Source organism: Ixodes scapularis, unplaced genomic scaffold (assembly GCF_016920785.2).
Source record: "Ixodes scapularis isolate PalLabHiFi unplaced genomic scaffold, ASM1692078v2 PGA_scaffold8__174_contigs__length_109621045, whole genome shotgun sequence".
In the NCBI taxonomy this organism is placed as follows: domain Eukaryota; kingdom Metazoa; phylum Arthropoda; class Arachnida; order Ixodida; family Ixodidae; genus Ixodes; species Ixodes scapularis.
Genome location: NW_024609883.1, coordinates 81201186 through 81225470, shown reverse-complemented (window position 1 = coordinate 81225470; position 24285 = coordinate 81201186). Strand labels below are relative to the sequence as shown.

Below are 24285 nucleotides of genomic sequence, written 5' to 3'. Positions count from 1 at the left end.
CAAGCGCCGAGGATACCGCACGTTATACGACGATCGAGACCGAAAATAAAGGTGCTCGAGACCACTGCATGCCATCGCAAATATTTTTTACGCACATTCAAAACTATTTTGTTCTAAAAAATATTACAAGTCTCAAAATTAAAAAAAAAAAAAAAAAGTGTGGCCCTTACATGCATCTCTTCTACATGTATCCCTACTGAAACTTATAACTAAAGGTACCCTGTTTTCAGATTTACTTTTCTCCGGATTCGGTGGTGTTTGTTTGGGGTTTATTTTTTCGCATAGGTTCTGTATTTTTCAGTGTCAATCTCTAGTGCAAGACAAAAATCAATGTCTGTTGGGGCTCACGTTAAAAAAGACGGGACATAGGAATGGGGCTTCAAAACCTCCAGGAAAGGTCTACGTGACCCAAATGCTTCGAAAACGATCAGTACTAGAGCAACTGCATTGTCGTGCCTAAAACAAAAGCTACTCACAAATCACAGTCTTTTTGAGCAGAGCTCTAAAAATCCAACTGCCTCTCAAAAGTCAGACCCACCACCATAATTTCGTTCGGTTAAAAAAATTTGCAGCAGAAGCCATTATTGTTGGTTATCTATGAACTGCGATAGCATTTGTTACGAGACTCATGACACAACTCACTGTAAATGTGACTATGTAAATTTCGAGTAAACACAATATGCTATAAATCATTTACGATGCAATCATTGACGTCAGCGCGGCTGCAGCGCCACTTCAAAATTGAGTGATTGCTTTGTCTCTGTTTAATCGTTTAATATTCAAGTTGTTTCATCACCATCACTGACCATGTACCAACTAGCTCAACTCAAACCGATAATTGCTTCGTAGCCTGGACACAAATGTGAACGTGAGCATACTGCCACTCCGTATACGCGGCGCGGGTTTATCTGATTGCCAGGACGACATGGAGGACGACGTCCTAGAGGACGACGTCTAGAACGACCTCTAGGACAACCTCTAAGGTGATCTCAAGGACGACCTCAAGATCGACGTCGAGGACTATGTCTAGGACGACCTCTTGGACAACCTCTAAGATGACGTCGAGGACGACGTCCACATACGCGCAGTGCCTGCGTATGCGGGCACTGCGCGTATACGTTCTGCCTATGCGGGGGCGCCGCACCGCAGCAGTACGCATATGCACGGCACATTTGAGGCTAGATAGCGTGTTGCGAAAACTGGGAGAAGTAGCTAAAGAATGCTATCGCATTTGAAACTACGAATGAAACTCACAGCAGGTGGTTTGAAGATGGCCTCTGTCTTGTCTCCGATAATGGCCGCAAACTCAGCACATCGGCCTTCCCGCAGCGTCCCGTACACCTTGACCTTTTCAAGGGCACCTTTCTGGTAGCCAAAGTACGTCTCCAGTGGCCTGATGTTCAAGGTACGAAGTTCCACCACCACATCTGAAAAGAAAAAGATATTGTAAAGTTAATGTCAGTTTATTCCGGCCCTTAACCCCTTCACCGTTTTGGACGAGCCTAGCCCGTCCACTTAGAGCCGTCCCCAAATCGTTTAGGACGAGTGTAGCTTGTCCGCACACTCTACTCGCCCCTTAGCTGTTTTGAACGACTCAGGCTCGGTCGTAGCTTAGTTTGCAGCGTTGCCCAAAAATGGCAGCACATGTTTTTTTATGTTACACGTTTTTAAGGATGGCAACCAATTGTGGAGACATGTGGTGCAACCCGGGCCGCACGTGCGATAAAAAACAAAAACAGTCTAGGATGAAAAATTGCACAAAAAAATGGTAAAGGGGGTAGAGGGACACTACCACTCCTCAAAAAAATTGTGTTTATTTTTTGCCAAGCGATTTGGTATGGTGTAAGAAGACTGTCCAATCAATATTTCACTAGAGTAGCATATATCTTTAATAAAGTAAAATGATGCGACTTCTTGAAACCAAAACATGTGCACGGACGCTCAGAGGCGAGAGGTGCCTTAAGTCACGTGGCTATCGCTCCCAACTCGTTTTTTTTACGTTACTCTGCTTCTCGGGCGTGGGAAGCAGACGACGCCAACGAGGACGTTGCCTGAACCGTTTGCGATATACCCCTTCACCTCGCTGTTCTGCGCTTGAAGATTAATTGGCCAGTACCACAAACCACAGGTCGGAAGTAGCGGCCCCACAACCGTCATAATGTTGGTCTGTCGTACGATGCCATCGCATCGTGCAAAGTGCGGTACGTCACCATATTGCGAATGACATGCACATCTACTTCCTGTGATCTGCGCAATAATTTTTTTCGATCAATGTATTTGCAACCTCTTGGAAGCCACGAAAAATGGGGTTCATATTCTTTTACATTTCATATTCTTTTACATTGAATGTGTGCCTATATGACACATGACTTCGAATATATTTTGTATGCATCAGTTTAAACGGCACGTGATCATGGAAAAGAGAGTGAGTGCGACTGAAACTGGCAAATTCTCAACCGGCGGTTTTCAGGCAGATAGAATGCGAATGTCGAGCCGCAAATTATGTTCCGGGTAGTTGGGCTCTCATAGGTCATGTTCAAATAAAACATTGGCATGCATAAGTACCCTCTCAATGTCACTTAAGAGACAAAAAAACTGACAGCTGATCAATTCTCTATTTATTTTCACCTTATAAACTGTAGTACATATAGGCATATAAAGGTAAGCCCCTTGCAGAGTATTATTTAAGTAAAGTACTTGTAGTGCATTTAAAAAAAGTCATTTGTTATTTTATTAAAATTTACACATTTCACATGCAGAAGCATCAAATGTGCCCCTGACAACCATATTGTGCCACAACTTTTTCAAACAAACCGTGAACTATGTGCGAAACTTGTGTTTTTCTTGACATGACTATTATGGTATAATAGCTTGCAAACACCCAAGCCAATGGAGATAATCTAAAGGTAAAATATTTAGACCATTTCTCTTATCTATACAGGACCAGCGTAATGATTGAAAAATCAAACAGGAAACGGCACAACATACAAGACAGAAAGAAAAGACAGACAGAAAAGAAGAGTTTTTGGCTTAAAAGATTCGCCAACAAAAGCTGGTTTGTATAGGCAACCGGCTACGACAACGCTTCTCCAAACATGTGCACTTGCAAAAAGCCAAATTCCCAAAATAAAAAAATAAAAAACTTTGATGGTTTCGGAGGCGGACTTACTGGACACACATCCCTGGAAGTCTCCGTAGTCTCCAAACCTCGGGTCTCGCTTTGTGCCACCGACCACGACTAAACTAGAGCTGATGTCGACCGTGGGTCCGGAGGTGTCAGGAGTGGTGCTTGTCAGGACGTACTCCTTTCCATCAACCTGCCTCCAAGGAAGCAGGAGAAAAAGAGAAAAATGTAGGTTTTCGAGTTCTAGAATCTTTTCAAAACCCCGTCCGGCAACATTGGCAGTTGCCATTTGTTGGGCACGAAGAGTGCGATTGGATCTGTGTTGGCATCAAACGCTAACACAGAACTCATTCTCGATGCAAACTGAGCTGAGTTTGCACCAAATACCGACGTGGGCCTCGATCGTGTCCGATACAAGTTCAAAGTATCTGATCAAACAATGGCGGGCTCAGATAATTGGCACAGCAGTTACTCGATGGCACACACTCTCGAAAAGGGTCTATTCATCAAAAAACAAGAATAAAGAAAGGCCCGAAAGAGTAGGCATCTTGAACACATTGTCGATTTCGAATCAACTTGACAGTGGAGTGCAATACAACAAAATGATGTGAAGACAAAAAGAGCAAAGAATAGAAATCAAAAGGCTCAATAATGTCTACAGTGCCATGTTAATTAAGTGTTAGTAGCAGTAGTAGTAAAGTATATTCTTTATTCAGACAAAAAATGTCTGGGAGGCTGGGGCAAAAGAAGACAAAATTGTCTTGACCCCAGCACCTAATTACCGTGTCTGCACGATTCTAATGCGCACTTCTTTTCGCCAAAATCGGGGCCCAAAACCATATGTGCGTTACAATCAAAACTCAAAACTGAAACTCAATAAAGACGCAATGTTTGGTATAAAGTGGCCAGCACCATCGCCATTGTGACCGTTTGTTTACGTTCGCTATTTTGGTATCCGTATCACGCGCATTCTCTCGTGTCTACGTGCTCATGTCTGTTGTTTTAAGATGTAAAAACAAAAACAAATTCCACTGGGAGGTTTCATTTAAACGAAAGGCCATCACGCCGGCGGAGGAAGATAACAATGAAGCAGCACTGCGTGGCCTCAAATTCCAGCCACCCAACGAGCTCGCAAAGTGTTTGAAAGACCACCCTGCCAGAGGCGATGGTCGCGCACTCGTATATATGTATACGCGCAAGAAGCGCAGCACTTACAACACTTTAGATGAAAGCAAGTATTACCTCTTTGAACAGCAAAGAACCATCGCTGGACTCTTGCAACGGCAACTAGTGCACTATATTTATTTTTGTGTTGGCGCGCGTTTCGTAAAATCTGTTCTTTGAGGTATGTGTTCAATCTTCATTATTTTACCTGCACAATAGAATCGGCAGTAATTTACTTTGTGATTATCTGGTAGCTAAATCTGCCTGCACAATAGAATTGGGGGCACGTTAGAATCATGCAAACACAGTATTACACACAGCAGAAAAAAAATTACAAGAATAACGGAACCACTTAACATATCCTGAATATAGTTTGAGTAGACCAACAAGTTGAGACACTAAATGTATATTATGAGAAGCTTATTATATACTGGTGAAGGGTTTTTAAAATGCCCAGGACTGAACTGCCAGTTTGTGCCATTTTAGCTGTGGTTACTTGCACCAATTCTCCTTCCCTACCGTAAAATACTGGGCAAGTGCTCACTCAAACTTCAGAGATAATAAAAAAAATGGGGGAAGGGCACTTGTCTGATCATCAATTTTACATATAAATGTACTGTGCATATTTTCTCAGATCTTACAAATTTGGGGATGGGCGCTTAATGTGGAATGGGCTGATGCATGGTATTCTACAGTAGTTTAAGAACGCTTTCACAAATATTGATGTCCCACGCTTCTTCCACAGAAAACTTCCCAGATCGAGAGGAGCTGCCTTTCTTTAAAAGCTTGCACATTCTGACGAAAATGAATATGTCTAGAAATAAACCTACCACCACCCTAGCATCGTTTTCAATACGCTTGTAGTGCAGCCAGTGACGAAAGCCATCGGCAAAGTTCCCAGTCTGCTTGCCAAACACTGCGGAAAAAAATCTCCGTTACTAACATGACCGCGATGTCTGTGTTGCCCAAAGAACACGAGAGTTGTTCTGTACCCTTTGCAGATGCATGGTTTTCCTGTATTTGAAGCGCCCCCTCCGGCGTCACTGCGACCAGGACGTAATGTTGGCTGCACCGTGACAGAGACAGAGAAAAAAACACTCCCATTTATTACCAAAGAACCAAGACTACTGCAAACTGTTAGATAACTGAACCGGTCGGTAAAACCTATACGTGGAACGTTTATGAGAAACAATTGTTGGCGAAATCGCTGCGCAGATTAATGTTGAATCGCGCTACCATTGTGCACAGTCTTGTGCTTTGTAAATGCTCCTTTATTAAACTGCTTAGGAACTGCTGTGGAAATTATAGAAATATTTTTATTCAACATCCAAAAAGTCTTCTATCCCATTTAAAATCAATTCATAGAATTTCCTGGTCTGGGTGTCTACTTCCTGTGGATGGGCCTCCCACAACCAACAAACAGTTTGTAGTGTTTCTGCAATTGTTTTGCTCTTACTCAAAGGATATAAACTAGTGTTGTGCAAATATTGTTAGAAAGAAAGAAGTGAGGTTCAGCCAAAAAGACCCTCACATCTCGTGCAGCAACGGAAATGCGCAAGGTGTGCTCGGACGTTTGCTCCAACTATCGTGCTGGTGACACCATCATAGTTAATATCTCTTCATTGTATCAAACCCGTCTATTCACCAAGAGCCTGAATAGTATCTTTTAATAATGTGCTGTTCGATATTAGCCTTGAGACGAACTGCAATATTCATACTTTTCAAAGTGTTGACTGCAGTGGGATGACCCCGTGAAGTGCGCTTCTTACCAAGCACCGGAGCACTGTGGAGAAGCCAAACCCGCGGAGCTCGTGTGCTTTGCGGGTACTGCTTCGACAAGTGCTGATTGTTGGGCAAGTTGGTATGATACGTTAGAAAACATGATTGCGCTTTGAAGACGGGGACATAATGTCTGTCCTTCCTATGTCCCCGTCTTCAAAGCGCAATCATGTTTTCTAGGGTACTGCTTCCCCGCAGTGCACATGTGGTTGGTGAGAAGCGCACCCAACGGGTCTAACCCGCCGCGATTATGGAAGAACACACGTTAAAGACCGACGACCAATTCGCGCTTTACACTTTGCTCCCGCTTTCTCCTATCCCTCCTTTTGCCCTGTCTACCGTTGCCTGTCTCCTCCTCCTCCACAGTGAGGAGGATCTTCTGCCTTGCAGATTCTCGTGTCTGGTCGTCGCCCTTTAAGCAGTGATGTCTTGACAACATGCAATCATCATTCCTGCATGACTTCTTTTTTTTTTGTCAAATTTAAGATTGAAAAAAGAATATTCGCATATAGCAAGCAGTTTTAGAAATCCCCTCAATTAGGATATGGCTGCAACAAATTTGCTGTTTACATGCCACAGTTCATAAATATAATTTTTTTTTAAATTAACTGAACTTGTGGACAAGTGGAAGGTTCGGAACAACCTTCACGAGATCAAACGAACTTCCGTTTAAGCATGGTGCACGGTAGTGAAAGGGTTGGAGAAATTATCCGATATTCTAATCGAAAATATTCCACCAAAACTACAATTCATTTCAATTTTGCTTCAAACTCAAGATCCACTATTCGCACATGTCAAATATAAACATGATATGTATATTAAACATATTATGTATATAAATGTAATAAGATCCTTGGTAACTTTATTTGCCATTTAGAAGCTAATTAACATTCAATGGGTGCATTACCACTGATATGCACAATTGAAGTAGGTATATAACAGGTGTGTGCCACCTGCTTTGGTGGTCACAAACTAAGCCATGGATGTGAAAGTGAATAAGTTTTGTTTAAAAGCTTTCTCTCAGTAGCACCAACAACTTTGAATACCTAGTACAGCTTCGAAACAGTTTATGAACGAAGGTCAACTTAAAGTTGTCAATGAACAGGTATAAAGCGTAACTTAACATTGCAAACCTCGTAAAATGAGCAGGAAAAATCACTGGCAATTCAGCCATACGCTAGTGGAGGAACTTGCAGGTGAGCCCACCTTTGAGCGTACTGCACAAGGAGGATGGCTTGCCGCACGCTAGCCTTTGCCTTGGTCGAGAAGGCCAGGAGGATGGAAATGCGGTCCTGTCCCGATGTCTCGGGCATGAACATGTACTCGATCCATGCCTTGCCATCAAACTGGGCCCCAATGTCTGCATAAATTTATGACAGAATGCAGATCTTCAGCTATTTATTTATTTATTTATTTTTATTTTCAGTGACCCACCAACAGCTTAACGCCTCCTTAGTGGTGCACCTATCAATGAGTGAATGAGTAGAAAAAGGTTAAACAGGATAAAAGCGAAACATTAGAAAAAAACAATAGCCTCAAGACACTTTCGAAATTTACGCTTTTCATAAAAAATATCAAGGCTAGCATTCGCACAAATCTGTTCTAAATGATTATAAGTCAGTTGTAGGGGTGTCATGGGTGCAGCATAGTAAAAGTCGGTAGGGTAAAACAAAGTATAAAGTTTACAAAACTGACGAGGAACGTGCAAGTAGATGTGACTAAGTAGCTCTGGGGAATCAATTATACCATTTACAATCTTATACAAATATGTCAGTTCACGAATTGTACTCCTGTTGTGCGACGAATCTAACTTCACGAGTTCACAAATCCTCTCATAACTATAAAAATAATTCGGTTGAAAATAACGACCAAACAAAACACATTTCCTATAACTTTCCAGCAGAAAACAAGCCAAACATTCCCACCCCTGCCCATTTCAATATGGATGAACATTGTAATGGCATGCAGTCGTGTATCACTACTGCACGATGCACGTTAAAGACGCCAAGCCAGCAGATATGTACTGCACTGGATAAATTTCTCATCCACGGCGGAGATGCCAGACGCCCCCTGGGGCTGATTAACTTTATGCTGTATAAACAAATAGAACACAACACAATTACTTGCCGAGAGTGAGTGTAAGGCACCTTCATTGAAGGCTCCTTGATGCTAGTAAAGCTATCACTAAAGTGCTCCATAAGTGTCGTAGTGTTAATGTATGTCACCCTACAAACAATTTCATCTAGCACAGATAATACAATTCTGTTATAGTGACAAACTTCATAGCAACCTAACTTCTATTAATCATTACGACCCCAAAATAAGCTCAAAGAGCATCATGATATGGCATCAGGTGTATACAACCTCCCAATGTATGCAAATAAAGCTGTTTACAGCGTACCCTGATGGTCAGTGCTCTTTTAAATCCTTTAAAACATTAACTAATGCAGACATTGTTTTTAAGAAAACTTTCCTTACTTCATTAACCCCTTAGCCATTCTCATTTTTTTTTTTGCAATTTTTGTTTTCAAACTGTTTTTTTAATTTTTATTGCACGTGCAGCCAGTGTGTCACGCATGTCTCCACTACCGGTTGTATTTTTGAACATGTGCACCGCAAGAAAAAAATATTGACAGTAACATGTGCTGCCATCTCTCGGCGGTGCAGCAAACTAAGCTCTAAACGAGCCTGGGTCATCCAAAACAGCCAAGAAGCAAGTGAGGGTGCGCAAACAAGCTACACGCGCCCTATACGGTTTGGGGACGGCTCTAACTAGAAGAGCTAGGCTCGTTCAAAACGGTTAAAAGGTTGAAAAGGCTTCAGGTGTTTCAGCAGCCTTCACGAGTTAGAGGCGAGGGGAATTAGGCAGAGCACGTCGTGACAAATCCTCACCGGTCTGACAGACATCTCCCTGGTAAGACGTCATAGAGCAGTCACAACTTGTCAGATTGTTCTTCCAGTCCTCGATGCAGAGGCCACTGTGGTGGCACGGCGTGGAGTCGCACATCATCTTGCAGCCCGGGCGAATCTGACCTGAAGCAATACACAGCAATGTCAAGACCACGTGACGTTAGCGTGACAAAGAAATTTCACATCTCGTGCAACACAGAAGAGAAAGATATCAGATGATGTTCTTAAATTCCAATGTGTATCAACAAAACATATCAAACTGAAAGCACAAAGAGTTTGGCTCTTCTGCAGTGGCTGAGCATCGTATGACACAACCAGATTGATGAAGCAATTTTGGCTATTGTTCTAGTGCCACGAGTGCTCCAGAATGCACCGCTCAAACATGCCATCCCCCCTTAATACCACAATCCTAATACCATACTTTCCCTAGTTAAAACCCCCCCAAAAAATCACACTGTCTTTTTTGAACTACATGTAACATTACCTATTTCACAAATGTCAGCACTGTAAAAGAAGTAGAAGTGTGAAAATAATTGAAACTTCGAATACTTTACAAATAGTGTTTGCTATTCCATTCGATTTTCATCAAAAGTTGACTGCTTGAAGTGTTTGTGTTTTTCTAATAATTCCATAATTACGAAATGTGCCTTCAGAACGTCTCGATTTCACATGTCAAGTTTCACTGCAATGCACAGGTAGTCTCACACCACGCTCCACTGCTTTGCACTGGTGCATCCGCACCGAGCTTCACAGTTTTTCACGAGTGTGCTTGGACAAAGGCTCACGCAGCGGAGCATCTCAGTTGGCTCGATGGGCTCAAGAAGTTTGATCACTATTTGAGGTCAACCATCTTTGGATGCAATTATAGGCTCACTGTTAATTTGAAAGGGCTGAAAAAAAAAAGACTGTCAACTAATATTCAAATGAATAAGGTAGCCATTGCTAAGCTTGTTTTGTTACATTATTTTTATCTGACTCGTTTTATTTTTTATTGAACACAAGTATGTGAAATGCCTCTCATGCAATAAAACAGTTTCTTTTCACATGTACGCTCGCTGAAAGAAAGCTTCCGCTCCGATTTATTAAAGTGTCCATGCTCAGTGGACATCAAATGTTAAATATATTTGTATTTGAAACTATTCAATTCCATTCAGTCAACTTTTAAAATTCATATTTAATTCATACTGAAATACTTAATATCTGCGGACCTCTGGCTTATTAGATGCAATTTTGTTAGCAACGTTTTCGCATCTTGGGGCTTCTTGGGAGGTGAGAAGTTCAAACCTTAGGTGATATTCGCACACCGCTAAAAAAAAGTTTCAACAAGGGCACGGCTGTAATGTCAGATGCAACTTTTGGGGGAAAGTCACACAACTGGGCCACTTTGAAGACATCGAGTTCGAACCTTTGGTCACGTTCTGGTTCTCGACGTCCTTGATGAGGTCGACTTGGACGTTGCCAATGCGCAGACCCTGGAGGCAGCCCACCAGGCCGGGAAGGTTTGTGGTGGCACCCATGAAGTCCACCCCTCCCAGGTACATCTGACTGTTTGGGACGCTCTCGAACGTCCCACGGGCCGGCTTCACCAACTCTGCGTGCCGAAAGAGTTAGGCCAAGGTGAGAAACTAACCCGCATCCGGCAAAATTATACTTCCAAGCAATTTAAATGTACGCATTTTCCCAGGCTACAAGTTTAGCCTTTGTATAAGCCACACCCTCCTATGAACGGCTGTTTTCAGAATAAAAATTTGGTATGTGAGTAGCACCAATTTGTATAAGTCGCACCTATGGGTATTCATATGCCCAGCACAGCGAAACTGCATTTGAAAGCCCGCACCTGTCTATTATGATCGCAATATATCCACAAGCGAGAGCAAGTTTTAATGTTCTCGACTTATACAACAAAAAGTGCACATAAAACGCACTGTCGCATATAAAAAAACACCAACAAAGTATATCTAAAAAAAAAAAAAAAAAAATGTGACTTTTACATTGGGAAATATGGTAGGTATAATGGTTTGTCAGTCTTCACAGACTTGTCGAGTATCTCCAGGGGCCCAAATCTACATGGCGAGACCAAACAGTGTGGGGGCACCGGGAGGGCATCGCCGCCTGCTGCGACTGACCAGACCCATACTGCCGACCAATAGTAGCAGGCGGTGATGTCACACTCCCTTGGTCCCGCCTGGTCTTGCCGTGTAGATTAGGGCCCAAGGAAGCTGCATAAAGTTTCGGGGAGGGCAAAGTGACATTCACGACGATGGGAGTCAAGAAAAAACACCGTGGCGAATGACGGTTTTGCTGAACACGTGTTGGAATGACGGTGAGCCCTTCTCTGAAAAAAAGCAAATTTAAAAGCTGATTCCAGGTCTTAATAACTGGCTAAATCTGTGCAGAATTATGTGCAGATCTGCGCAGAATTATGTGCAGTATGCATCTGAAATTCGTGAATACTAAAACAGTTTCCATTACGCTTGCTTTTTTGCCCATTTTGTCGGAGGTTAAAGGGAACAAAAAAACTGCCCTCATGCATATTGAAGCAGCATCAGAGGGCCACGCATCCAATGCACCGCGTACCGAGTTGTTCTCCCTGTATCCAGGGGTCCTTGTAGTATGTGGTGAGGAACACAGCAGGGTGAGGGATGGTGACATTGTTCCCATTCACTTGCAAGACGGTGTAGTCTGCGTGCCTGTCCACAAACACTTGGACGATTCGTCCAGTTGCCAGGTCTGTAAAAGGACGCATAACATTACACTTGACATTTGCTGATGCTAGCCTTTCTAAAAAAACAGCTCTTCCCCCCACAAAAGAAAATACTTTCCATCTGTCAAACACTTAGCACATTGTGTATGAGTTCCTCCTGTGCTCCTCCCTCCTCTCCTGCTCATCCCTCCTCCTCCTCCTCCTCCTCACACGTTGCATCATGGGACATTTCCCATAATGCAACGCGTGACGTGAGGTCACCTGACCTTCTTGACGTCACATGGCCCTCGTGACATCACGTGACCCTCGCAACATCACAAGTCCCGCGCATTGCATTATGGGACATTTCTCATAATGCACCGCGCGGTGACGGCAACGGCGATGGCGATGCCGACGCCGCTCAAGCCGGAAACGGACGCGTAACAGCCGCGCTCTAAAAAAAATAGAAGTCCAGATTTAAAATTGTGTAGAGAGTGCAACTTTTTACTGAAAATAAATGGTTCTAAGTAGCAAATCAACTTAATATGGTAATACATGACCAGTGCAAAATGCAGCCAGCACCCATCAAGAAATGTAGCATTGTGTTTTTGTTTGTTTTTTGTAAAATCAAGAAACATTTATAGAAAAGCAGTAACTTCTTTTACCAATTGATGGGCAAGGTTTCACATACCAAAACACTATACACCAACTCATGTTTACAAACAAACCGGAGCACCCGTAGCGGACGCCACCGGCGCCGCGCATGCGCGGTGGACGGTGGGCAAGAAGCCCGCCGTCGCCCATAAACAAACCATTGAATTGCGTTGTTGTCGGCGTCGGTGGGAGTCCCCGTGCTCTTTTTCGCGTTGGAATTGTTGATTCTACGTCCTCCTAACAATTTCTGACTACTTGAGCGGCTTCAGCCAAACTATCGAGGCAAAACTTCGCGTGAATAATGTGACGTGTGGCTATTCATTTCACGTGGACGCCGCAGAATGGGCGCTAAAGCCTGACTCCCACGATGAGATTCTGCTCGCTATTTTCAGTCGCGACGTCGCTCGGACTGCAAAAGCGTGGACCGTAGCTGAGATGGTGGGCATCGATACTGAAAACAGCAAGTAGAATCGGGCATTACAAGTCGGTGATGGCCACTGGTAACAATGATCAACAACTTCTTGTATCTGTTTACACTTAGCCGACTTACCCCAACCAACCTTCAAATGTGTTTTGAGGCCTGCACTTAGTTCTTATTGCAATTACCGGGTCAACGTTTGGTTTACGGGCCGCTGTCGTTTGACCGAGCTGACGACAAAAAACAGCCAAGTTTGAAAGAGCAGACGACAGTTCGAACGCACGCGCAATGGAGTACGGGCAAGAAGCACCGCGTCCCGCGTCAACAAACCTTTCGAATGTCACGTTGTCGGCGTCTGTGTGAGTCTGCATATTCTTTTTCGCGTTGGAGTTGTCGATTCTACGTCCTCATCGCAATGTCTTACCACTTGAATCGCCTGAGCGAAATTATCAAGGCTCGTTACGCCGCTAAACTTTCCGTAAATAATTTGACGTGCGGCGATTCATTCGCATGAACGCTGCAGAATGGACGCCAAAACCATGAAGAGATTCTTGTAGCTATTTTCGGTCGCGACTTCGCTCGTGCTGCAAAAGCGTAAAAGGTAGCGGCGATGATTGACGTCGATACTGAAAATCGGAAGCGGGAACAGACCAAGCGTAACAAGTAGGTGATGGCCACCGGTACCAATAATTAACATCTTGTATCTACTGTTTACACCGAGCTTACTTAAGCCTTTTGAGGCCTGCAATTACTTCTTATTGCGATCACCGGGTCAAAGTTTGGTCTACGGGCCGCTTTTGTTTGAACGAGCAGACGACAAAAAGCAGACAACTTTGAAAGAGCAGACGAAAGTTCAAACGATCAGGCGGCCGTGTGAATTTAAAGACGCACTGAACCCGTGGGTGGTCCGGACAACTTGGGGGTTTTCTCTCGTTCATGTTAGAACAAAGCAAATACATGTGGCGACCACAAATTGTGGCCCGCACACGCAATCGTAGTTCGACAGCGTCTGGTTTGCCCTTTTCATGGCTACTATCCACGTTCTCGTACGTACGGAGGGTGCAAAAACACATGAAAACTGATCTTCAAACCTTTCCAGACTGTCTTGGTAAAGCCCCCATCGCAGCATTTTGACGAGAAGGCAGGTTTTTTGTCTCGTTTCTTCCAAAGGAACGCGGGAATGCATGTCTGGCACGGCAACTTCTGCCCACCGCCCCAGACCGGAAGTGCGTCCGGCGCGCCACCACCGCGGCGTGACGTAGGAGAGTTGAGTTGGTGTATAGTCATGTGCAAATCGTGGATTTTCAGTTCAAAGCAAATTGAATGCGAATAGTGGTTTTCGCCGAATATTTTTGAATTCAGTATTTTTTCAGTCTTTCATTACCGTGCACCACGGTTAAACGAAAATTCAGCTAAACTCATGAATGTTGTTCCCAACTTTTAACCTGTCCACTTCTAGGCGCAGTTAATTTTAATATTACTATATGAACAGCAGCACATAAACGAGAGATTTGTCGCGGCTATCCAGATCGAAGGAATTTATAAACTTGCTTGCTATATATATGCAAGTATTCTTTCTTCTATTTCAAATTGGGCAAAAAAAATTATACAAGCTTGGTTATGCTGACAAAGACTGGTAAGCACGGAATCTGCAACGGGTCTTCCAGGGAAGAAGAGAAGGGAGTCTCAAGGGCACCGCCTGTTGAAGGTTGGCTGACATTTCCGACACACCCCGTGAGATGACGCTACATGATTGGAAAGGCCACGAAGCGCGTAAGCTCATTCTTGAGTCGTGCGAATGAGCTTGCTCTTGCATGGTCTATGTTAACGAGCCAGCAAAGCACTTGGCTCACAATCACAAGGGGCTGAGTTCATCCAGCCGGGGGACAGAAGACTTTTTATATGGTTCCCTATGGGCATAACTCAGTGTTGGTTTTTCGCTACAACCAACTACTACAGTTGGCCGTAGCGGCTGGCCCTTACAACCAAATGTTTCAGCCAAATGTTACAAAGCTCCATGAAAATCAGCTAATATAAACGCATTTTGTGTTAAAAAAAGAAGTACAAACAACGAACACGGGCTGTCAAGACGTTGCTGACCAGCATATAACAAGAATTTTGTTAATTCAAACTCTTAATTCAAACTCGTGGATAAATCAAACTAACATGCAGGTCCCGTCCTATGTGTCTCCAGGAAGGAAACTCCCGGTAATTCAAACTTTGCATTATTCCAACAAAGTTCTGGTGCCCCTTTGGTTTAAATTAACGAGATTTCACTGCACTCTTGTATAATCATGGTGGGTTAGCCCCGCTGAGTGTGCTTCTCACCAACACCTGTGCTAGGTGAAACACCTGCACTGCAGGGAAGTAATACCCACAGAACTCGTGGCTCTGCAGGTATAGCCAGTGCAATTACCAGTGCACGGGTGCTCGGTGAGAAGCGCACTCAATGGGGCCAACTCGCTGCGATCAACACTTCAGGAAGTATGAATATCACAGCTCCCCTCGGAGCGAATAATGAATAGAGCATTATTCGGAACTACTCTATTTAAAATTTTAATATTCCCACATCGCTACAAAACAGTAAATATACATACAGTGTTAACCAAACTTGTATGTAACGCACGTGATATATGTTTTCTCATGGCAGTGTTATCCTGGAAAAAAACTGAACAATGGCTTCTTGACATAGCATTTCAGGATGGTTTGTTCAGTACTGTGTCATGATACCCTAAGCTTGCTCGGCTGCCACTGAGATAGCACATCCATGAGAAAACACACATTTGGTTTGTTGATGAGCAATGTACCAAGAAGCTTGAGAACCCCTGTCATACAGAATATTAAATGAAGAGCAGTGTACCTGGGGCCTCCACAAACCCCTGCACGATGGACCTCTGCGAGTTGAAGGTGAAGACGACGCGCTTGCGCTTTTCAAAGTGGAGCTGCACAAAGTTGTTGAGGTGGTTGAAAGAATAGAGGAGCAGGGCCTCCGACTGGTATGTCCGGAAGCTGAGCAGGATGTTCTCCGCCAGCACGGGGTCAGAGATGTTGCCCAGGGTTGCCCGGTGGTAGCACGAGCTCGAAGTGATGAACGTCATGGAGTTCTGGTTCAGGTCTGGCGAGAGAGGGAGCCATGCCCACCATGAGCGAACGCGATCGGAAGCTCGCAACAAATTGGCGGGCTTCTATGTTTAGCGACATAAATGTCCCTCCCCAAACATAAGTAGCATATCTGGTTTGTTCCTTCATGGCACTGGTGAGCTTGGTTCATTTATATACACTTATGGGTCTACGAAAGCAATGAAGTTGAGCTGGTGACATAGGGCAAAAGTGAAACAGAATATAGAACTTGCAAAATCGGTTTCATATCCTTTTAAGAAAAAATATAATTAAAATTGTTCGCTTACTTAGCGAAAACAATGACCAAACACGAAAAGTTTGTTGACAAAAATGGTCGAGGTTGCCCACAACGTGGCAACCTCCACTTGTTCGGTTAGCACATTTTAAGCGGAAGAGAGAAGTTCTGAACAGTGACCCACGCAAAGAAACAAACATATACTCAACTGTTTTCACAGTTGGTGCCACTGTGCGCCAACGAGTTCTCGCACTCACAGTTGTACGAGCCCCAGTTTTCGTGGCAGGTGGCTCCATTTTGGCACGGATTGGACGAGCAGGAAGGCTGGCAGTCCATCACAATGTCGGGCACCCTAAGATGTCCAAAGGTGCGCCATAAAGAAACATTCTCGATGGCCAGTTCGAATGCAAGGATTGCGAAAAGTTTTGAAGTTGAAAAATGATATAGTACATATTGTATTTCCACAAACCTAACACAGCCTTACTGTTTAAAGCCCTTGTTTGGTCTCAATGTTGTCTTATTAGAACCAGCTAGAAACATCTGCCAAAAAGGTCTACCAGCGGTGCAACAACGGCAGCATTCAGACTTGGCAGAGGCCCTGAGAAAGCCACACATTTAGAAAAAAAAGGGCTCGCAAAAGTGACAGGCCAGAGGCAGGAGGGATGGCACAAATTTTTAAATGCTTGCACTTTCGAGCAGTACAAGCAGAGCTGAAAAATACCATAAAAATCCCCCCCCCCCATTCTCAGTTCATTCATAATTTGCAGCAGTACAGCACCACAATAATCAAGGTGTTGCATGTTGCTTGAAAGAAGACCACGAAATCTATTTTTTTTCTTCACTGCTTATGGGGTTGTCATAGGTTTGTGAAAATACAGTATATCACGACAAGGTGGTTAGGCAGTTAAGGAATCGGCTGAGGCAGTAGGCTGATAGCCTCTTATCGAAAGCAGATGGTAAAAATGCTGCGTGAGGGTAGTGATTGAAGCGGAACCTTCGTTAGCAGACGGCATCTTTAGTTAGTCAGGGTGTGCAGCTCATGCCAGTAGGAATTGTCACAAACTAAACTCACCTCTTTCTATTCCTAAAGGGGGAGGCAAATTGTGCAAAAGTTTAGAAACAGAAATGAAAATTGTGCAATTATTCCTAAGAGATACCTCCTCCAGTATAAACCCAACACATAACATAGCCACAACCGAAAGAAGAAAAGAAACTTTGGGAGTCAGATATCTAGCCTGTTATGAGTACTCAAATATTAAAAAGAACAAAACAAATGTACAAAAAACTTCCTATAACACTTACCATCTCTAAGCTTCAATCCTCTTGTGGGAATGACTAGTCTAACAAGTATATATTACTTTGGCTATACTAGCTTATTACTGTACAACTTTACTATTTGCTGCCATACAACTTTATACTCCTTGTTACTGTTCAACTTTAATGTTTGCAACTGTACAACTTTACTGTGATGAAAGATTAGGACTAACGAAGACATGGTCAGAAGCCACGAAAAAACAAACCCAATGAATAAAAACAAAACTAAGAAATTCGAGGTGTTGAGAAAATAAACTTAAAAGTCAGCAAACCTTCTGCTCAGATGATTGTAAAGATTGACAACATGGTTGTTGATAATGAGTCCCCTGAAGCAGCCAATGAAACCTTCCGTGATGTCTGGATGCGTCAGGAGGTCCCTGAAATAGTCAAGTAATCTCAGTCACCTGCAAGGTCCGAGAGAATACAAGTGAAACACACCTCACCTAAAAGAAAAATGTTCTAGGTAGCATTGTCCAGAATACAATCAGTGGATTAGTTCTATCCCATAGTGTATCTGATTTGCTAGGACAATGAAACTAAATGACAGCATTGTTTCTACACTTCTCCTTAACACTGGCTCTAACGAGAGGAATGCCCATTCTCCGTAAGCATTTGAAGTTCAACATAATTCAAACAAATTAGAGTACATATTCAATGAAATCAAGCAACTAAAGATCATAAATTCACATGTGCTTAATTAACTGATAGTTGAGCAACAGTGATGGTAATATGATAGCAAAAGAACAACAACAAATGATTGATAGTTAAGCAACTGTGATAGATAATGGGTACTTAAGCAACTGTGATAGATAATTGATAGCCAAGCTACTGTAGTAGATAACTGAAAGTTAAGCAACCGTGATAGTTAACTGATAGTTAAACGATTATGGTAATGGACCACAGAAAGCAAAGCAACTGTTGAGAGTTAATTGATAGGAAGAACATGCGATAGTTAACCGATAGGTTAAGAACATGCAATAGTTAACCGATAGGATAAGAACCTGCGATAGTTAACCAATAGTTAAAAGCAACTCTAATATGGCAGAGCAACCAACAGCGAAGAGACAAAGGACCCACTTGGGCGCTCCCCCGATGTAGAGGGGCCCCTCGAAAGGCCCGACTCCCTCGTCCTTGCCGAGGTCGACCATGACCGAGTCGAGGTTGACGGTGAAACGCATGTGGTGCGTGTCGTGGTCCAGCCACACCTGCTGCCACTCCCCCGTGTTCAGGCGGCTGCGGGATAGCAACTTCACAATGCGCGGCTCCCCATTTACCGTGTACTCGAAAGACAGCTCGTAGTCTGCAAAGGAAACAGAATGCAGTACATGCAGGCCTTTGAGTGTCGACCGGCACCCTCGAAAAGAGGCCCAACAGCTTTCGAAACTCGAACTAAGGGATCGTAAAATGACTCTGATATCCACAGTGGTATACTCAGACAAGATGAATGCACTTCTGCCATTCGGTACTGACTCTTATTTTATTTCTTCAGGGTATGCAAGTGGGCTAATTGGTACAGCAATCCCTCGTTACAACAAAGTCAACGGGACAGCAATAAATTCTATATGAGCGGTAATTCAATAAAAGCGATAGAGCTAAAAAAAGAGTGCCAGGTGTCTTCAAAATGAACAGGAACACTGCAGAACGCTCAGACTGTATATCGAATCAAACAGACCTTGGTTATGAAGATTTCACAGCAGCTTTATCGAGTGAAAAAATAATTAGACGGAGTGTGCTGATATTTTCATCTGGGCATCAGTTCTCCTAGAACTGCTCCAGGCATTGCAAGAATGCTGTCACCACTGCCGCACTCCACATTTTTTCGAAGCAGCCGTAGGGTGTTTCGCATCTCCACAGTCGTTGGCATTTTCCGAGGTGCCTCTCCAACGCCGCTTCCTGTTTATCCTGGTTGTACAATTGCAGCATCCATGGCAGGAGCAACAACGGAAACGTCCACATCGACAAGCACATATGAATACAAGTTATTGTATCGGTGGCTTCGCCAAAATGCTTTCAAAGACTTCCGTAGAGATCGTTGCAGCTTTGGGAATCGTGCGCCAGCTCGGCAAGCATGCTCGTGAGAGAAAATTTGACGTTCAAAAAGCAGTTGGCGATCTTTCGTCTTCGAGTCGTGGGCACGCTTACTTTTGCATAAGAAAGCTTCTGATACCCATTTAGTATGCCTTGCTTGTTTTGCAAAATGGTGGACAGTGTCGAACAGCCAATGCCGGAATGTTGAATTCTTTGGAAATTTCAAACTCGGGCAGGCCACTTTTCTCAACCTCGCAGATCTAAGCGACTTTCGGTGAACACTGCCAATCTCCCATATGACGCACATCACATGTGCATGTTGTACATATTACGCTGCAGGCCAAGCAGGCACAGGAGCGCGTGTCAGGGGCTTCCGAAGGGATGATCTCCTTTGCGCTTTATGGGCTCCATTGCTCTCTTGACCTGGTTCCGACAGGAGTCGGGCAGTGTCGGCTGCGGGCACCGTGTCGGAACGTGGATGCTGCTTCCACTTCTCTTTGCCCGCATCAGAGCATCAGCATTGGAAGCGGCACTCTGCGCTCTCTGCCTTCCGTCATCCGTTTGCTCCGTTTTCTTGCTTGCCGTTTTTCCAGTTTGCCGTTTGCCTCAGTGAAGAAGGGAAAGGCACCGCAAAGGTCTCCATGCACCTTCGCGTAGGCTTGCATGCTTTCAGCATCGCGGCTTTCGTAGTAAGCGTGGTCGGCTGCCGATACACTTTAATCCGATTCTAAATGCATGCATTTCGGTCGGAATTACGTTGAACTTCAATAAAAGCGATAATTTGAAAAAAGCAATACTGTTATAAGGAGGGAATACTTTACATAACCACTATGTAAAAGCACAAAAAAAAAAACAAGGACACAGAGCAGGAGTAAACACACGAAGCGCTTCCATCCACATTTTTTTCCCGTTTCTTTATTACTGCACAGCCTGATAACTTGAAAACAAAAATAATTGAAGCCAAATGTAGGTAAAAGATTATGTCAAAACATTCTAATCCTGGGTGCAGCTGTGAATATTCCTAGAGTTGATTCTTTTCTGTAGCAATAAATGACAACAATGGCGTCCTGGTCTTGATCAGGTAAAGATCTACATGGCATAGCTTTGCTTCGAACACTGGTCTTGGAGCTTTTTTTCTTATTTTATGACCAAACTTAATGAAACTGCACAAGCTTGTTCAGCTTTTTGTGCTGATTTCATATATCTGGTCATTTTCTCAGTCAGTAGCATTGTCCTCAAAATAATTAAAACTTGCCTGCCTTTGTTTGGAAAAACGATAGAAAAAAAACTGCTCAACAAAATATTCTTTCTAACACATGGCTAGATACTACGAAGTGTAGAGAATACAATGTTGGAAGCACTTTTAAGATAAACTCACTATTAGTGATTTTACCCCACATTGAAGTTCAGTGCTCAATGCATGTCTAACAAGTAATATAGCAAAATATCAAATAGAAATTTTCTAGACTTATATTAAAAACTCTGCTCACAACATTGTATGCTTCACACATTCAGCTACACATTTCAGGAATGGTTGTATTTCTATCTGCACTAGATGCTGAGATATCCCTCCTTTAAATTTTCAACGAGTCCGAAAATTGTGTTTTGTGAAAACAATGTTCTAGAGTCAACTTCAATGCACATGCAGCCCACATAGATAATATAAATTGATTTATAGCTCAAATATTCAATCCCGAAATTATAAGCCTGGTAGATTCAGAAGAACAGCCATCGCCATTTTCAAAAAAATGCAGTTTTAGAAAGTTTTTGGCTCCAAAGACCCATGTCCCCCCTTGATGAAGTGTGTGACCCCAAAAGAAAGTGGTAATCACTCTAATTACAGTTGCCTATCGATTTTTCTGACCTTGCAGGAACCAAAAAAAACTCAGAATAATAGACAAGGCAAGCGTTTTAATCTGCTGATTTTCTAATCAGCAGATTAAAACGCTTGCCTTTATTACGTCTAAGCGGGCTTAGAAAAGCCGTCAATAGTGCCTTGTTTCAGGTTATGCTTCCACTTGCATTCGGCCACTTTCTATTAGCTTGAGAATTGCAGCCTTTTCTCGCGTTATGGTCAAGTAGTTCCAGCGCATCTTAGCGACACTTCGCAGTGCCGTAAGAAGAGATGGGGCCATGACGTCCAAGCCAGCGTAGTCCGAAAACATGATTCACCGAAATAAGAGGCACAAGTCCACGACTGCAGAATGGCGAATGAACAAAGCAAATGATAACAATGATGATAATGACGTGCAACTAGAGAGAAAAAAATCCGTAGCATCACCTAGCGGTAGGACTTAGCAGCACTCAAGTAGTGCTGCCAAACCTACCTAATCTATGTGCAGCCAACATAGAATCTAAAATGGAAGCTTCTTAGGCGTGCTTCCTGCTAATCGCTTGCGACAATTTTTTCGAACAATTTAACTTTCAGACTTCAAACTGTTTGAAACATTGATCATGAATATGCACTATTTCTATTGGGTAGGTCATGGTTCCTCCTTTAGGTCCAAAATATTGAACAAGTCCAAATTATCGGCGACTGTAGTTTATATTTTTATCACCTTATATCTCTACTATAGAATGCTTACCATATTCATAAGTGAGCTATGTGCACAATGAAGAACTTGATGTCCACTAGATATTCATTTGTCTTCCTGCATGACTTGCACCACCAACTTAATATGCATTCGTCGGAACTATCAAGTAAGTCAGTGACTTTTGTACACTACTCACCACTCTATTAAAATCATTAAAATCACTCACCACTGGTGATCATGGCAAGGAGGTAGCCATGCTTGTCGTGCAATGCAGCCTGATACAGAACGACTGCACGCTTGCTAGAAGTCCTGAAGCTGAAGGCAAGGTCTCCACGCCTCCAGCCAGTTTGTACTTCCAAGTAAGAAGGAGCTGTCTTGAATGTGATCACGTACTGTTGCGTGTCTGAAAGAAAACGTGCCAATCAAAATAAATTGTGTATACTTTTTTGCATCACTGGATACGTCTTAGGTATACACGCTCACGCCCACAGCAATGATGTTAAAGCATTACATACGCTTCTCTTTTACAAACATGGTCAGAGAGCTACGAAAGGCAGCACACTCATGCCGGAAAGCAGGACAAACTGATATCTTCTTTCTGGCATTCTTATCACATTAGTGACTATAGAGTGATGCACCTTAACTCAGATTGCAATCCCTTATATACACATTAAAAAATGACAGTTTGTTCAATGAAAATAAGCAATCGCCTAAAACAGCACGCTGGGTTATTAGCTGTCAAGTTCTATATCGCTGTGCAGAGTATGTTCGGTCTTCAGCACTACTGTATTTTGTTCTGAATGTTATCTATTACTGAAGTCTCACCAAAGCAGAATGAATTGTCATAAATGGCCATTTGTAAAGCCAAAATGAGTAAAGACTTTGCTTTTCCAGGTTGTGCAAAAAAAAAATTAAAGCCAAAAACTAGTCATGTTTGAATGGTGGATTTTAAGTTTGAAGCAAATTTGAAGCAATATCGGTTTTGGTTGGACACTTTCTGATTGAATATAGAATATTTTCTCCAAGCCGCTCACTACCGTTGCACCATGCTTAAACGAAAACTTAGCTAAACTGGTTAAGGTTGTTCCCAAGCTTTAACTTGTTCATTTATAAGGTAATTTTAATATAACCATATTTATGGACTGCAACCTCAGTAAGTCCAATGCCTTGAGATGGCAAGCAAATGACGGGTTTGACATAAAATTAAACCTATAGAGATGCCCAGCTGTATCTAATAGAGTGGATTCACGAATATTGTTATATGTAAATAATCTTGACTCAATCACAAATTTAAAAAAAAGAGAATCGCGAATGAGGAACGCAGGTTGTCAGGGCATCTCTGCCTAACATACTCTTGCATAACAGCAACAGTTTGGCACTGAAACTTTTAGTGGCATGTAGATATCAACATTCACAAAGTCGTTTCTTTTCAAATACACCAGGCGCGCTCGTGCACAATCCCGCATTGAAGGTGTGCTTCTCTCCCAAGCACGCAACTGCGATATTCATACTTTTCCAAGTGTCGATCGCCGCGGGTTACTCCATTGAGCGCGCTCCTCACTGAGCACCAGTGCACTGCAGAGAAGCAACACCCACGGGAGCAAGCTCCGCAAGTGTTGCTTCTCCGTAGCGCACCGGTGCGCGGTAAGAAGTTCGCTCAATGGGGCTAACCGCTGCCATCAAAACTAGAAAACATGAATATCGCAGTTCATCTCGTAACGAATATCGAACAGTGTATTATTCGAAACTACTATTCGAAATTTCGAGTATTCGCACAGCACTACCAAAAACCTTTTTCACTGGTTGCTTTTGGCAAGTGCCTCTACATAACTTACCATTTGAGAAAGCATACTATAAACTTCTTTTGAGTTTCATTCATTAGCTTCGCTTATTTATTTTGCATGCTCATGCTACCCCTCAACTAAAAGATGTGTAAGTCTACACAAACTTTAGCCTCCATCCATTTTGATCATGTTGCTTTTTACATATTTGATGTAGCCTTGTACTGACTGATGGTTGATCTTGTTTCCTATATATATTGTCTGGACATCACACAAGTTCAGTTTCGGTTTCGCCTCTGTCAGGTTCGCTTTCCGAACTAAGAACCTTTGCACCCACATCAAGACTCATGTCAAGCTTCCTCTTGTGCATCTAAACCAAAAAAATAGTTTTGATGTGTGGGATGTTTTTCACCAAAATTGTATTTTTGAATGCCTGCCTACTGGTTTGTTTACCTTTTATCACTTTTAAATGCAACTGAACATACATGCATTTTTAATATAAGCTAGATTTCATTTTGCTCATTTATTGTATACCTCCTCC

The 24285-nt window shown here is 42.9% G+C and overlaps 1 protein-coding gene across 7 annotated transcripts in view; it reads right to left on the bottom strand.

Moving 5' to 3' along the window:
- LOC115330706 (contactin-associated protein-like 5) overlaps window positions 1-24285 on the bottom strand; it is a 112042-nt gene that overhangs the window by 18752 nt on the left and 69005 nt on the right. For 3 of the 7 annotated variants that reach the window (XM_042286746.1, XM_042286748.1, XM_042286745.1), the window contains exons 17-30: window positions 22190-22366; window positions 18479-18701; window positions 17674-17778; window positions 17160-17171; window positions 16297-16439; window positions 15593-15847; window positions 11555-11707; window positions 10383-10568; window positions 8960-9100; window positions 7274-7427; window positions 5281-5354; window positions 5119-5204; window positions 3170-3317; window positions 1255-1427 (exon numbers count right to left, since the gene is read on the bottom strand). In XM_042286746.1, coding sequence (XP_042142680.1) covers window positions 1255-1427; window positions 3170-3317; window positions 5119-5204; window positions 5281-5354; window positions 7274-7427; window positions 8960-9100; window positions 10383-10568; window positions 11555-11707; window positions 15593-15847; window positions 16297-16439; window positions 17160-17171; window positions 17674-17778; window positions 18479-18701; window positions 22190-22366 — 2030 coding nt within the window. Of the gene's footprint in view, window positions 1-1254; window positions 1428-3169; window positions 3322-5118; window positions 5205-5280; window positions 5355-7273; window positions 7428-8959; window positions 9101-10382; window positions 10569-11554; window positions 11708-15592; window positions 15848-16296; window positions 16440-17159; window positions 17172-17673; window positions 17779-18478; window positions 18702-22189; window positions 22367-24285 lie in introns of those variants that run through there. The other 4 variants (XM_040220698.3, XM_042286749.1, XM_042286747.1 and 1 more) reach the window with 2 other exon arrangements.